Genomic DNA, 14,784 nt, shown 5'->3' on the forward strand with positions numbered 1-14,784 from the left:
CACAGGTGAATTAAATCCAGCTTGTAGCCATGCAGTCTCCATAGACATATGCTGGCAGTAGAATGGGTCGTACTGAAGATCTCGTGATTTTAAACGTGACTCTGTCACAGGATGCCCCTTTACCACCAGTCAGATCTGCCCTGGTCATCTGCTGTTATTGTGAAATGGAAGAGTCTAGAAGCAGTAGACCACACAAACATGCTGAAGTGTGTAGAACATAAAAATCACCCCTCCTCTGTTTCTCCACTCACTACAGAGCACCGAACTCCATTTGGAAGCAACATCAGCATAAGAACTGTGCTTCAGGAGCTTTATGAAATAGATTTCATAGCTGGGCAGCAGCACAAGCCTGGGATCACTGGACTCTGGAGTGGAGGAGGGAGAATGTTCTGGTGCTGTTTCACTGAAGGGAAATGTTAATGCTATAGCAGACACAGATGCAAAGGGTTGAGTTTGAGTGCAAGATCTCGAGTGTCCTGCACAGAGCCCTGGCCTCAACCCCACTGAACACCTTTGGGATGAACTGGAACTGGAGTCTCCTCAGATCATCATCATCACCTGACCTCAACCTCACTAACACTCTTGTAGCTGAATGAACACAAATCCCCATAGCCACGCCCCAAAATCTAGTGGAAAGCCTTCTCAGAAGAATGGAGCTCATTGTAGCCACAAAGAGGAGGGTGACTCTATATCAATGCCCAGGGCTTTGGAATAGGACGTCCAACAAGATCATATGGGTGTGATTGCCAGGTGTCCACATACTTTTGGCCTTAAAGTGTATTTTCAGTATATGTATTAGTTAACTGTAGCTACTGTTCGATGTTTATTTGAACATTAATTTGTAAGTCTTGATAATGTAAACTATATTTTCTAAGTTTCCTTCTTTCTGTTCCTGACAGTTTGGGTTTGAAGGTTTAAACATGCTGTTGTAAAACTCCATCTCAGACACTTCTACTCAAGAACAATCTGACAAACTCTGAGGTGTGAACTACACACAGGTGTTTTTAATCATCTGAACCTGGAGTTCAGAAAAATCCACTTAAGCAGCTGCGACTCTGAATACCAGGAACTTTCCTCACGTAAGCACTGATGTGACTTTTTGAACTCTGAATACTCTTGGTGTCTACAACACTGCTTTTGGGTGGAGCTTATTGGGTGATTTTAAACACAACCATAAAAGGACATGCCAAAAAATGTGGGTGGAGCTATAGCCTTGTGGGATGATGTCATAAGTGTAGTGTTCTCTGACTGGCTCTTACTGTCTCCAGAAGCACTAAGAGAAATGATCAGCTCCGCCCTAATATTGATCTGACGCGCAAAAATCATTAAATCACTGTGTGGTACTGAATCACCTAGGTACTGAATCATTGAGAAGTACTGAATCACTACATTACTGAATCACTGTGAGGTACTGAATCAATAAGTTACTGAATCACTGTAAGGTACTGAATCACTGTGAGGTACTGAATCAATAAGTTACTGAATCACTGTGAGGTACTGAATCAATAAGTTACTGAATCACTGTAAGGTCCTGAATCACTGTGCGGTACTGAATCAATAAGTTACTGAATCACTGTAAGGTACTGAATCACTGTGAGGTACTGAATCAATAAGTTACTGAATCACTGTAAGGTACTGAATCACTGTGAGGTACTGAATCAATAAGTTACTGAATCACCGTGAGGTACTGAATCAATAAGTTACTGAATCACTGTAAGGTCCTGAATCACTGTGCGGTACTGAATCAATAAGTTACTGAATCACTGTAAGGTCCTGAATCACTGTGAGGTACTGAATCAATAAGTTACTGAATCACTGTAAGGTCCTGAATCACTGTGCGGTACTGAATCAATAAGTTACTGAATCACTGTAAGGTACTGAATCACTGTGAGGTACTGAATCAATAAGTTACTGAATCACTGTAAGGTACTGAATCACTGTGAGGTACTGAATCAATAAGTTACTGAATCACTGTGCGGTACTGAATCAATAAGTTACTGAATCACCGTGAGGTACTGAATCACTGTGAGGTAATAAAACACTGCATGATACTGAATTGTTGACATGCACACATTGTATATTAAGTACATTTGCATATGTGTGTGTGTGTGTGTGTGTGTGTGTGTGTGTACACTTTAAAATCGCATAGTTATGTTTATCAGGTGTTTGTGTGTTGAAAAAGGTCGCGGGGTTTGAGGACTTTTATTTTGCCTCTGATTTTTTTTTTTTTTTTAAACTGTGAGTGTTTTGTCTCTCTCTGGTTGCCGTAGTTTCCGCTGCAGCTGTGTCAGCGCTAAATAAAGACTGTAATAAGGAGAATAAAGCGCGTTTATGCGCGGGTCTCGCGCTTAATCCCGCATTAATAAACCCGCACGCTTTATCATGCGCGTGAGTAATGAGGATCAGCGCAGTGTCAGTGTGTGTTAGGTGTGTGTGTGTCAGTGTGTGTTAGGTGTGTGTGTGTGTTAGGTGTGTGTCAGTGTGTGTCAGTGTGTGTTAGGTGTGTGTGTGTGTGTGTGTGTCAGTGTGTGTTAGGTGTGCGTGTGCGTGTGTGTCAGTGTGTGTTCGGTGTGTGTGTGTCAGTGTGTATGTTAGGTGTGTGTATATGTATATAGAAGCTGACAGGCCGTTGCGGGAACATTAACACTGAGAACAGGAACATCACTGAACATCTCCAGCTTCCTCTGTGTGAGAGGTCAGAAGATTTCTCTCTCTCTCTCTTTCTCTCTGTCTCTCTCTGTCTCTCTCTCTTTCTCTCTCACTCACTCTGTCTGTCTCTCTCTGTCTCTCTCTCACTGTCTCTCTCTGTCTCTCTCTCACTGTCTCTCTCTGTCTCTCTCTCTGTCTCTCTCTCTCTCTGTCTCTCTCTGTCTCTCTCTCTTTCTCTCTCACTCACTCTGTCTGTCTCTCTCTGTCTCTCTCTCACTGTCTCTCTCTGTCTCTCTCTCTGTCTCTCTCTCTCACTGTCTCTCTCTCTGTCTCTCTCTCTCTCACTGTCTCTCTCTCTCTCACTGTCTCTCTCTCTTTCTCTGTCTGTCTGTCTGTCTCTCTCTCTCTTTCTCTCTCTCACACACTCTGTCTCTCTGTTGTCTGTCTCTCTGTCTCTCTCTCTGTCTCTCTCTCTCTCCATCTGTTCATGTCTGTGTTAAGAACATGTTGCATGCGCTGTGTTTTTTTTATTAATTTGTTTATTTATTTGTTTGTTTAATATGTCTTCATTTTTATAAAAATTTTATTTGTGTTGTTTTTGTTTGTATTTAGTGTTTATAATATTTCGTGTGTGTGCACAAAAAGTAAGATATGCATTTTTTTTTTTGTATTGAATTCATAATATTTAAATATATTCAGTTAAAAATCACACATTTGTATAAATTTAATAAGAATTTAGTCCTTAAAGCTCGGGTTAGTTTTATTTCAGATCAGAGATATTTTAATATTCAGGATAAAAGTCAGTATAAATGATATACAGAAGTGTACACACCGATCAGCCAGAACATTAACACCACTGACAGGTGAAGGGTGAAGGGAATAACGCTGATGGACTCATTACCGTGGCACCTGTAAAGGGGTGGGGTTTATTTGTTAGGCAGGTGAACGGTCAGTTCTGGAAGTCGACGTGTTGGAAGCAGGAGAAATGGGCAAGTGTACGGATCTGAGTGACTTTGACACGGGCCAGATTGTGATGTCTAGACGTCTGGATCAGAGCTTCTCCAGAACAGCAGGTGTTGTGGGGTGTTGCTGGTGTGCAGGGGTCAGTACCTACCAAAAATGCTCCAAGGAAGGAGAACCGGTGACAGGGTCCTGGGTGTACAAGGCTCATTGATGTGTGTGAGGAGAGAAGGCTATTCCGTGTGGTCCGATCCCACAGAAGATCTACTCTAGTACAAAGTAATCATGCTGGTTCTGATAGAAAGGAGTCAGGACACACAGAGCATCACAGTTTGCCGCGTGTGGAGCTGCGTAGCTGCAGAGCGGTCAGAGAGCCCGTGCTGACCCCCTGTACACCACCGAAATCTCCTACAACGGGCATGTGAACATCAGAACTGGACCATGGAGCAATGGAAGAAGGTGGCCTGGTCTGATGAATCAGGTTTTCTTTTCCATCATGTGGACGGGTGTGTGTGTGTGTGTGTGTGTGTGCGCGTGTCGCTTACCTGGGGAAGAGATGGTACCAGGATGCACTATGGGAAGAAGGTGAGCTGGTGGAGATGGGAATTAAACCCCCAAACCCAGAGGTGTGAGGCAAACATGCAAAAAATTGAGATTCAGTTTTCTAATGTTCATAAAATCCTGTAATTCAGAGCTGAAATTCAGGGGAAGGCAATCGATCCTGTCTTCACATGTCCCCACTTCCCACACCTCTTAAAAGTTCTGAAACCAAGAGGAACCTCTATCAAAGTGAAGGAAAGCCCAGAGTGTGGAGAAAGAAAGGATCTGCTCATGATCCAGAACATACAAGCTCATCTGTGAAACATGGTGGAGGTAGCGTCATGGCTTGGGCTTGCATGGCTGCTTGTGGAACATTCTCACTGATCTTTATTGATGATGAACTCATGATGGTAGCAACAGAATGAATTCAGAACTTTACAGGAACATTCTGTCTGCAGATTTACAGAGAAACGCGTCCGAATGAATGAGGAGGAACTTCATCATGCAGCAAGACAACGATCCAAAACACACTTCCACCTCAACACAGGACTTCATCAGGGGAATAGTGGAAGGTTTTAGACTCAATCACTAGACCTGAGAATACCAGTTTATTGTAGAAATGTGTTGTGGTACTATATGTTTTTTAGAATATAAATCAATTTGTAGTTAAATAAAAATGTCATTAGGACATCAGGACTTTCTCTTAGTTTATAAAACTGTTCCTGAAACACAGTGAAGCTGAGCTGCGTGTTTCATTTGTCTTTAATCATAATGATCATCCTAATCCCTTAACGAGTGTGTGTGTGTGTGTCTGTGTGTGTGTGTGTGTCAGGCGTGGTCATGGCGGCGTGTGGCTCCGACTCGGTGCACTACATCCGTCTGCAGAATGCGAGTGAGTGTGTGTTAGAGTCTCTGCGGTCTCAGCGGCGTGACGGTGTATTCTGTGACGTGACCGTGCGGATCCAGGACGCGTCCCTACGCGCTCACGCCTGCGTGCTGGCGGCCGGAAGCCCGTTCTTCCAGGACAAGCTGCTGCTGGGCCACTCGGAGATCAGTGTTCCGCCCCTGGTTCCGGCCGACGCCGTGCTGCAGCTGGTGGACTTCCTGTACAGCGGCTCCATGGTGCTGCTGCGCTCGCAGGCCCTGCGCATGCTTACCGCAGCCAGCATCCTACAGATCAAGAGCGTCATAGACGAGTGCACACAGATCATCTCCGCCTCCGCCAACCACAAACGGGCCGCTGCTGCTGCCGCTGCTGCTGCCGCCGCTGCCAAGAGCCGGGGCACCGAGGAGGGCGGGGCTGTGGGAGGAGCCATGCCTGGGTTTGGATACTCCATGGAGGAGTGTGGTGAAGTCACATCAGAAAGCACAGAGCAGCCGAGTGCACACTTCATCTCACAACATCAAGCGGGACTGCAGACAGGTAGCACACAGACAGACAGACGGGTAGCACACAGACAGACAGACGGGTAGCACACAGACAGACAGACAGACGGGTAATCGGAGGTGTGTGTAACGCGTTACCGTAATTAATGAGTTTTTCTGATAACGCGGTAGCGTAACGTGTTCGATTTTAAATGTATAAAATTTGATTAGTTACTGATATCAGTAAAATGGCATTTACATTTTAACTGCAGTAAAAAATTATTATTCAGAAAACAATATGATGTAAAATGCGTTTTAAAATAAATCACGTTTTAACCTGAAGATTTTTTCTTTAGACCCGAATAGAGATAAAATTTCATATCACGATTATCAGTTTTATCACCGTATCAATAAAATGTGCTGAAAATGTACAGAAAGTACTGATACATACTGAAATCATTTAAACAGGGTTATATCTGACTATAAAGTGTGTCACAAAAGTGAGTACACCCCTCACATTTTTGTAAATATTTGATGATATCTTTTCATGTGACAACACTGAAGAAATGACACTGTGCTACAATGTAAAGTAGTGAGTGTACAGCTTGTGTAACAGTGTAAATTTGCTGTCCCCTCAAAATAACTCAACACACAGCCATTAATGTCTAAACCGCTGGCAACAAAAGTGAGTACACCCCTAAGTGAAAATGTCCAAATGGGGCCCAAAGTGTCGATATTTTGTGTGGCCACCATTATTTTCCAGCACTGCCTTAACCCTCTTGGGCATGGAGTTCACCAGAGCTTCACAGGTTCCACTGGAGTCCTTTTTTCCTTATTTTATTTATATTTATATATATATATATATATATATATATATATATATATGAGGGAGGGAGAGAGAGAGATCCAGGGTCTGAATATAATACAATAACGGGCACAAGAGTCACAGAGTCAGAGAACACTAACACTAAAATATGTTTTAAAAGAAGACGTGTTCGTGTTCCGCGATCGTCTGTTCGTCACTGTCGAATACAGAATATGTGCATGTGTCACTTACAATACTGAACCGTTAACGATACTGACTCAACGCACCTTTACAAAGCAGTACTGAGTACTAAAGCGCAGTTAAACCTTTATCACTCATAGGAGATCCCCTTTAGGAGAACCCCACAAATCCTCCGAAATGTGGTCCAAGGAAGGATAACCGGTGAACCGGGGACAGGGTCATAGGCGCCCAAGGCTCATTGATGTGCGTAGGGAGCGAAGTCTCGCCCATCTGATCCGATCCCACATACGAGCTACTGCAGCACAAACTGCTGAAATGTTGTAATGTTATATCTTCAGTGAACAGAGGCGAGACAATCAGACAGCGTTTACAGGAAATACTCGTGTCTTATTGGCTGACAGTCTCTCAGTTCTGCCGAACACTAGCTCACAGTCAGTGTGAGGGGGAAATGGATATACGCCGGGTTTTATTTATTTAAACTACTAAAGGAGTTGAAACTGAACAGAATCATCCTCTGATGCTGAGCAGGAGAACAAGGCGTGTAAACGTCTATATGAGTTCCAGTTCACGTGAACATGATGTGAGCAGAGCAGAAGGAAAGATAATGAACTCTACATGACTCTGTAGCAGCTAAACACGTACAGTTATAGCTTAGCTGTTCCTCCCCTCGGCTAGTCAGCTAGCGACACCAAACTAGCCTCGTTAGAATATTTTATGGCTCACCCGAGGAAGGTTTTATTATAAATCCGACGTTTTCTGATCGTGTCGTACACTGACACTAAAATTACTGAAAGAACTGAGTTTCAGTTTGTAGTGTATTTTTGTAGGGTGAAAGTAACGTGAAAGTAAAGTAATTAGTAATCTGAGTCATTTTTATATGCAGTAATCAGTAATGTCATCAGATTATAACTTTTAATTACTAATCTGTAGTGGATTAGTTTTTTTGAATAACTTGCCCAACACTGTCTGTAACACATAGACAGACAGATAACACACACACACACACACACAGGTAACACACACAAACAAGCATGTAACAGAGAGACAGACAGGCAATACACAGACAGACTCATCACTCATGTTAATTCTCTCTCCTGCTCTTTGGTATAGGGGCGGGGCAAGGGGAGGCGGCCTCTCTGGAAGCAGGCGGAGTCGGCAGGATGATGCCCCCCCTCAGTGACCTGATGTGCAGAGGGGAGGGGCTTGGTGCTTCAGGGGGCGGGGCCTCTCTGAAGCCTGTGAGCTGTCCTCAGGAGATCCAGAGTTACATGCTGAGCCAGAATGCTGAGAGAACCACTGCGCAGAACCAGAGCCAGAACCGGGCGGATTCAGGCCACGCCCCCATCAACAACCCTGCCCCATTGGGCAGGAATGGCCTCCGTGGCAGCGGGGCAGGGTTTGTGGGCGTGGCCGAGGAGCTGCCTTTGGGGATGGACAGGTTCAGTGAGGGGGAGGAGCTGGAGGACAGAGGGAGAGATGGAGAGAGAGACAGAGGGGCGGGGCATAGCCGCAAACAGAGACAACCACTAAGGTTACAGGTAAATCACTCTCTCACACACACACTCTAGGGCTGGGCGATAAAACAATCTCGATATTCATCATGATAAAAAAAATCCACAATATGGTTGATAAGTTTTTGAGTAATTTTGGATATTTAGACTATATTCTATCTTTAGAGGAACACCAGCGGAACCTTTCTTCTGTCATCATGCGCCAGTCGGACTGCTTTAGTGGTTGCACCGCCTCTTTTTTTATTACATCATATCAAGAGAAACGCATTTAGTGGTTCTCCCGCGAGCAGGGGATGGGTCGGAGTCCCCTCAGGTTGCATATAAGCCCGTGTTGCCTATTTTCTTCGCAAGTTAATGTGGCTCCATGAAGCCTTTATACCGTAACTCGTCTCCTGTCTAACTTTAGCTTTATTAATCAGCACGTTATGAGCCTTTCATGGAGCCACGTTAACTTATGCAGCATATCATGTCCACTCATGTGCGGGGAAAATAGACAACACGGGCTTATAATAAACAAAGAGATTATTTGTTCAAATTATTCAGATGTCATGAATGGTAATGAAAGAAAGAGTAAAATTACAGTACAGCATTGTTCCTCAGCCACAAGGCCTCCACTGCCCCATCCTTACATATCCGAATTTAAATATATCTCAAAACTTATTAAAACATTAGACTGCTCTTATTATGCCCCTGGTTACACCTTCTTCCCCCAAGCCATCAGACTCAAGTACTCAGATCCAGGACTGACGCGCAGCTCACCAACAACACGGCCAACAACACATAATAATAAGGCTAATGCTAACTGGTTAATGGTAATGGTAACTCTAATGGTAACTCTGTGTGTGTGTGTATATATATATATATTTGTGTGTGTATATAATGTGTATATATAATATATCTAAAATGTGTGTGTATATAATGTGTGTATGTATAGTATCTCACAAAAGTGAGTACACCCCTCACATTTTTGTAAATATTTGATTATTATATCTTTTCATGTGACAACGCTGAAGAAATGACACTTTGCTACAATGTAAAGTAGTGAGTGTACAGCTTATGTAACTGTAAATTTGCTGTCCCCTCAAAATAACTCAACACACAGACATTAATGTCTAAACCGCTGGCAACAAAAGTGAGTACACCCCTAAGTGAAAATGTCCAAATTGGGCTCAATTAGCCATTTTCCCTCCCCGGGGTCATGTGACTCGTTAGTGTTACAAGGTCTCAGGTGTGAATGGGGAGCAGGTGTGTTAAATTTGGTGTCATCGCTCTCACACTCCCTCATACTGGTCACTGGAAGTTCAACATGGCACCTCATGGCAAAGAACTCTCTGAGGATCTGAAAAAAGAATTGTTGCTCTACATAAAGATGGCCTAGGCTATAAGAAGATTGCCAAGACCCTGATACTGAGCTGCAGCACGGAGGCCAAGACCATACAGCGGTTTAACAGGACAGGTTCCACTCAGAACAGGCCTCGCCATGGTCCACCAAAGAAGTTGAGTGCACGTGCTCAGCGTCATATCCAGAGGCTGTGTTTGGGAAATAGACGTATGAGTGCTGCCAGCATTGCTGCAGAGGTTGAAGGGGTGGGGGGTCAGCCTGTCAGTGCTCAGACCATACGCCGCACACTGCATCAAATTGGTCTGCATGGCTGTCGTCCCAGAAGGAAGACTCTTCTAAAGATGATGCACAAGAAAGACCGCAAACAGTTTGCTGAAGACAAGCAGACTAAGGACATGGACTACTGGAACCATGTCCTGTGGTCTGATGAGACCAAGATAAACTTATTTAGTTCAGATGGTGTCAAGCGTGTGTGGCGGCAACCAGGTGAGGAGTACAAAGACAAGTGTGTCTTGCCTACAGTCAAGCATGGTGGTGGGAGTGTCATGGTCTGGGGCTGCATGAGTGCTGCCAGCACTGGGGAGCTACAGTTCATTGAGGGAACCATGAATGCCAACATGTACTGTGACATACTGAAGCAGAGCATGATCAGTCTGCAGTATTCCAGCATGATAACGACCCCAAACACACCTCCAAGACGACCACTGCCTTGCTAAAGAAGCTGAGGGTGAAGGTGATGGACTGGCCAAGCATGTCTCCAGACCTAAACCCTATTGAGCATCTGTGGGGCATCCTCAAACGGAAGGTGGAGGAGCACAAGGTCTCTAACATCCACCAGCTCCGTGATGTGGTCATGGAGGAGTGGAAGAGGACTCCAGTGGAACCTGTGAAGCTCTGGTGAACTCCATGCCCAAGAGGGTTAAGGCAGTGCTGGAAAATAATGGTGGCCACACAAAATGTTGACACTTTGGGCCCAATTTGGACATCTTCACTTAGGGGTGTACTCACTTTTGTTGCCAGCGGTTTAGACATTAATGGCTGTGTGTTGAGTTATTTTGAGGGGACAGCAAATTTACACTGTTACACAAGCTGTACACTCACTACTTTACATTGTAGCACAGTGTCATTTCTTCAGTGTTGTCACATGAAAAGATATCATCAAATATTTACAAAAATGTGAGGGGTGCACTCACTTTTGTGAGATACTGTATGTATGTATGTATGTATGTATGTATGTATGTATATATATATATATATATATATATATATATATATATATATATATATAAATATATAAATAAATAAATAATATATATAAATTGTTTGTGTGTGTGTGTAGGTGATGGGGCCGGAACAGGTGGTGGTGAAGGATGAGGAGAACCTGCAGGAAGGAGAAAACCTGTTCCAACTGGACGAGCGACAGGACACAACACACACACCACACACACAATCACACACACAAACCTACAGCCAGGTAACACACACACACATGCACACACACACAACATATTAATAAATGAAAATAGAGAACTCAGAGTGTGTGTGTGTGTGTGTGTGTGTTACAGGCAGGGTTTTATGAAGAGCAGAATGTGTATGCTGGAGGTTTTTGGCCACAGGCTGATGCGTCTCAGGCTTTGGTGTCGAACCCCCGTTCCCGCGGCAACAAACCAATGTCCCCACCCACCTCCTCGCACATGAACAATCAGGTCTAACACACACACACAGGTGTTTAAATGGCAGATAAGATGACCAGGACAACAAGCTCTGCCCCCAACTCATGCACTGTGGCTCAAAAGAAAAATACTTGCTCTGGAGCAGAAGCAGCTTGGGGGCGGAGTTTACCTCCTGAGCAGTGCTGATTGGCTACAGCCTCACAGTTATTTTAAGCTAGTGAACTTTGTCTTTTGAAACAATTATGTAATAATTATAATAAACGTTTTCTGTAAAGTTAACCACATTAATAACCGACAGTAACTAACTCCCACTGCTTGTGAATGTGCTGCTTTTACACTGCTTTTTTTTCATTTGGTTAATGTTAGATCGCTAAACCAAGTTAACTAGCTAACAGTATTTTGTGTGTTGCTCCTCCAGATGCTCTTTCAGTATCCTGTCAGCGAATCACAGCCGTCCTCCTTCTATGTGGGAGGAGCTATGACAATGGACAGCATGCCAGAGACATGCCAGCAGGCACCGCCCCCTCCCCCGCTGACCCCGGCCCCTCCCCCTCCGGGCCCGGCCCCGGCATGTGTCGCAGGTCCAAGTTTTACGGCTCAGGGATCAGAAACTTCGTTCGACTGCAGCCACTGCGGCAAATCACTGCGATCACGCAAGAACTACAGCAAGCACATGTTTATACACTCCGGTACACACACACACACACATTACACACACCCATTACACATACACTCACACACATTACACACACACAAATACAGACACACACATTATACAGTGGCGCTTGGGACCAGGACTTATATAATATAAGCCACACCCCCTTTACTGGGACTTACAGAACATAGGCCACACCCCCTTTACTTGGACTTACAGAATATAGGCCACACCCCCTTTGCAGAGACTGAGTGAATATAAGTCACACCTCTTTCCCTGGGACTAATGGGACATGGGCCACACCCCTTCCCTGTGACTGACAGAAAACAGAGTGCACAAACATCACTCCCTCTTTTACTTGACCAGACATAGAGGCCATGCCCACTGGCCAATTCCTTATTGTGACTGACAGAATTTGAATAGAAGCCATGCCGACTCCTTAATATACCTTGCTAACACGTGTTTCATAAGTCTAAGAATGAGACTCAAGTTACATATCAATGTGTGTGTGTGTGTGTGTGTGTGTGTGTGTGTGTGTGTGTGTGTGTGTGTGTGTGTGTGTGCACGTGCAGGTCAGAAGCCCCATCAGTGCAGTATCTGCTGGCGTTCCTTCTCTCTGCGTGATTACCTGTTGAAGCACATGGTAGTGCACACAGGTGTGCGAGCGTTCCAGTGTAGCGTGTGCAGTAAACGCTTCACACAGAAGAGTTCGCTAAACGTGCACATGCGCACTCACCGCGTCGAGCGCAACTTCTCCTGCACCGTGTGTAACCGTGCCTTCACGCACCGCACCTTGCTAGAGCGCCACGCCCTCCAGCACCAGCACCCAGCCCCGCCTATCAAACCCCCGACCAACCACGGAGCCATGGGCGGAGCTGGTGGGACCGGGCCCGCCCCCTAGTGGCCAAACTAAGACCTCGGGGTGGACGCCACTAATAACCATTACCATCTAAATAATTACACAATAATAATAATAGTAATAATAATAATAATAATAATTTATTATTATTATTATTAAGACCTTTAGAATTGACATATTCACTCAATAGTTCACAGACCACACCGGGGGCGTGTCTTTAAGTCCATATAAGGGCATAGCTAGCTGACGTCAGCTAACATGACAAGATTTCTGAGAGGAATTTAAAGTGATACTCAAATGTTAATTTTCTTTAGTTTTGATGCAATGCTAACTAGCTTTGCTAACATGATGCAATGCTAACTTTGAGCTAAACTGACATCATCTTTGACATATTTTTAAAGAATTTTCTGTGTAATTCAACCTAGCTAGCTAATACATGCTAATCTGACAAGAATTTTAGGTAATATTTAGAAATGTTCATAGCCTTCCTAGACAAAGTTAGCTAATGTTTATCTAGCTAGCACAAACCTGACAGGATTTATGAGAAGTGATATTCCTAAACATTCATAATCTTTAGAATTAAAGTTAGCTAACCTTTTACTAAGCTAACCTGGCAGGCTTTATATTAAATGTCAATTAACTCAAATTTCTAAATATTCATAATCTTCACTTCTAACTACTGGCTAGCTGAAATAAGCTAACCTCAAGTCACACTCACACATTCATTAACCACTGCTAGCTAGTTGAGTAATGTTAGCATAAATGTTCCCTGTAGTCACAGGAAGTTCTAGCTAGCAAGCTAACGTGAGTGAAACAGACAGGATCTGTGAGAGAAACAGGTTTAAAGCATTTAAAAATCATATGTGGTCTCAAAGACACGCCATATCTTTACAAATATAAATAAATATATAAATATAAAGTTATCTAGGTAAATATGGGTAGTTTATATGAATCTAAGATAAGCCTGAGCGCTTTAAAATCGAGTGTGTATCATGTCCACCCCGAGAGTGAGAGAGAATAACAACATGAATAGGATTTACAATCAGATTTTCATTCAGGACGCACACACACACATACATACGTACACACACACATACACACACACACACACACACACACACACATACACACACACACACATACATACATACATACACACACATACACACACACACACATACACATAAATACACACAAATACACATACATACATATACATGCACACACATACACACATACATATATATACACACACACACACATATATATATACACACACATACATACCTACATACATACATATACACACACATAGGGCATGTTCTGATAATCAGCTGTATGATACTCGGTAACATCAGAGCTAAACAGTGTACAATATAATACGCCGGCTGCACTACATGCTAGCTGGATAAAGTTTTGGCACCCTCAGTGAAGCGGCTATTTTGTTTCTGTCTCAGTCCATCATGCTGTGTAGTTTTCGTTAACTCTGACTATGTGCTGTTTAGTGCAGTGGTGTGTACCGCAGCCCATGCTAACCCATCAGAGTGTGCTGCCATGAGTTATCAGTAAATACACCTAAAAACAGGCTTTCTCTTCTTGCTCTGAATCTGGAATGATTGACAGTTGTGTGGGAAGCCCCACCCCTTCCCCCATTTGATATGAGTAATGTTTAGGCTAGTGTTCCCGTCTCAACTCCTCTGTCCTGAAGATGTGGGAGAAGTTAAAGGTACAGCTTTACCATATTCGGAGGAGCTGCAATTTTTCAAAACTACCGCAGATTCGGGCAGAGACACGTCACGTGACGTCATTACAACACGCATTCAATCAAAGCCCTCTTCCATTCACGTGTGTCGAACGTGAGAACAGCTAAAAGCTCTCGTTTACCAACAAACACCACTGCGAAACAGCGTGCATAACTATTTCCTGCCACTGGGATTCTGCCAGTTCAAGTAGTTTTACACTAAAAAGCACAAAAAACGCCGCAAATTTTGGAAAAAAAGCCGCAGCAAAATCCTGCGTTTTTGGCTGCAACAATCAGAAAAAAACATTTTATACATTACTGAATGATTACAGAAATCTCTATCGCACCGTATCCGTGATTACAGACGTCATTAACCCGTTCGTGTCTATTCAGTGTTTCATCCTACAACCACCTACACGTTATTGTACAAATACAACGCTCTTCATCTCTTCTCTTTATCTACTGACCCTGGAATCACCACAC

At 43.7% G+C, this 14,784-nt stretch overlaps 1 protein-coding gene across 1 annotated transcript; it reads left to right on the forward strand.

Annotated features, from left to right (window-relative positions):
- The first annotated feature begins 2,082 nt into the window (after positions 1-2,082).
- zbtb45 (zinc finger and BTB domain containing 45) lies at positions 2,083-12,810 on the forward strand. Its single transcript, XM_053615437.1, has 7 exons — positions 2,083-2,695; positions 4,982-5,572; positions 7,631-8,058; positions 10,713-10,847; positions 10,939-11,079; positions 11,465-11,735; positions 12,274-12,810. The coding sequence occupies exons 2-7, from the start codon at positions 4,990-4,992 to the stop codon at positions 12,600-12,602; spliced, it is 1,887 nt and encodes a 628-aa protein (XP_053471412.1). The 5' UTR covers positions 2,083-2,695; positions 4,982-4,989; the 3' UTR covers positions 12,603-12,810.
- The last annotated feature ends 1,974 nt before the right edge of the window (positions 12,811-14,784 follow it).

The sequence above is a fragment of the Ictalurus furcatus genome, chromosome 26, assembly GCF_023375685.1.
Source record: "Ictalurus furcatus strain D&B chromosome 26, Billie_1.0, whole genome shotgun sequence".
In the NCBI taxonomy this organism is placed as follows: domain Eukaryota; kingdom Metazoa; phylum Chordata; class Actinopteri; order Siluriformes; family Ictaluridae; genus Ictalurus; species Ictalurus furcatus.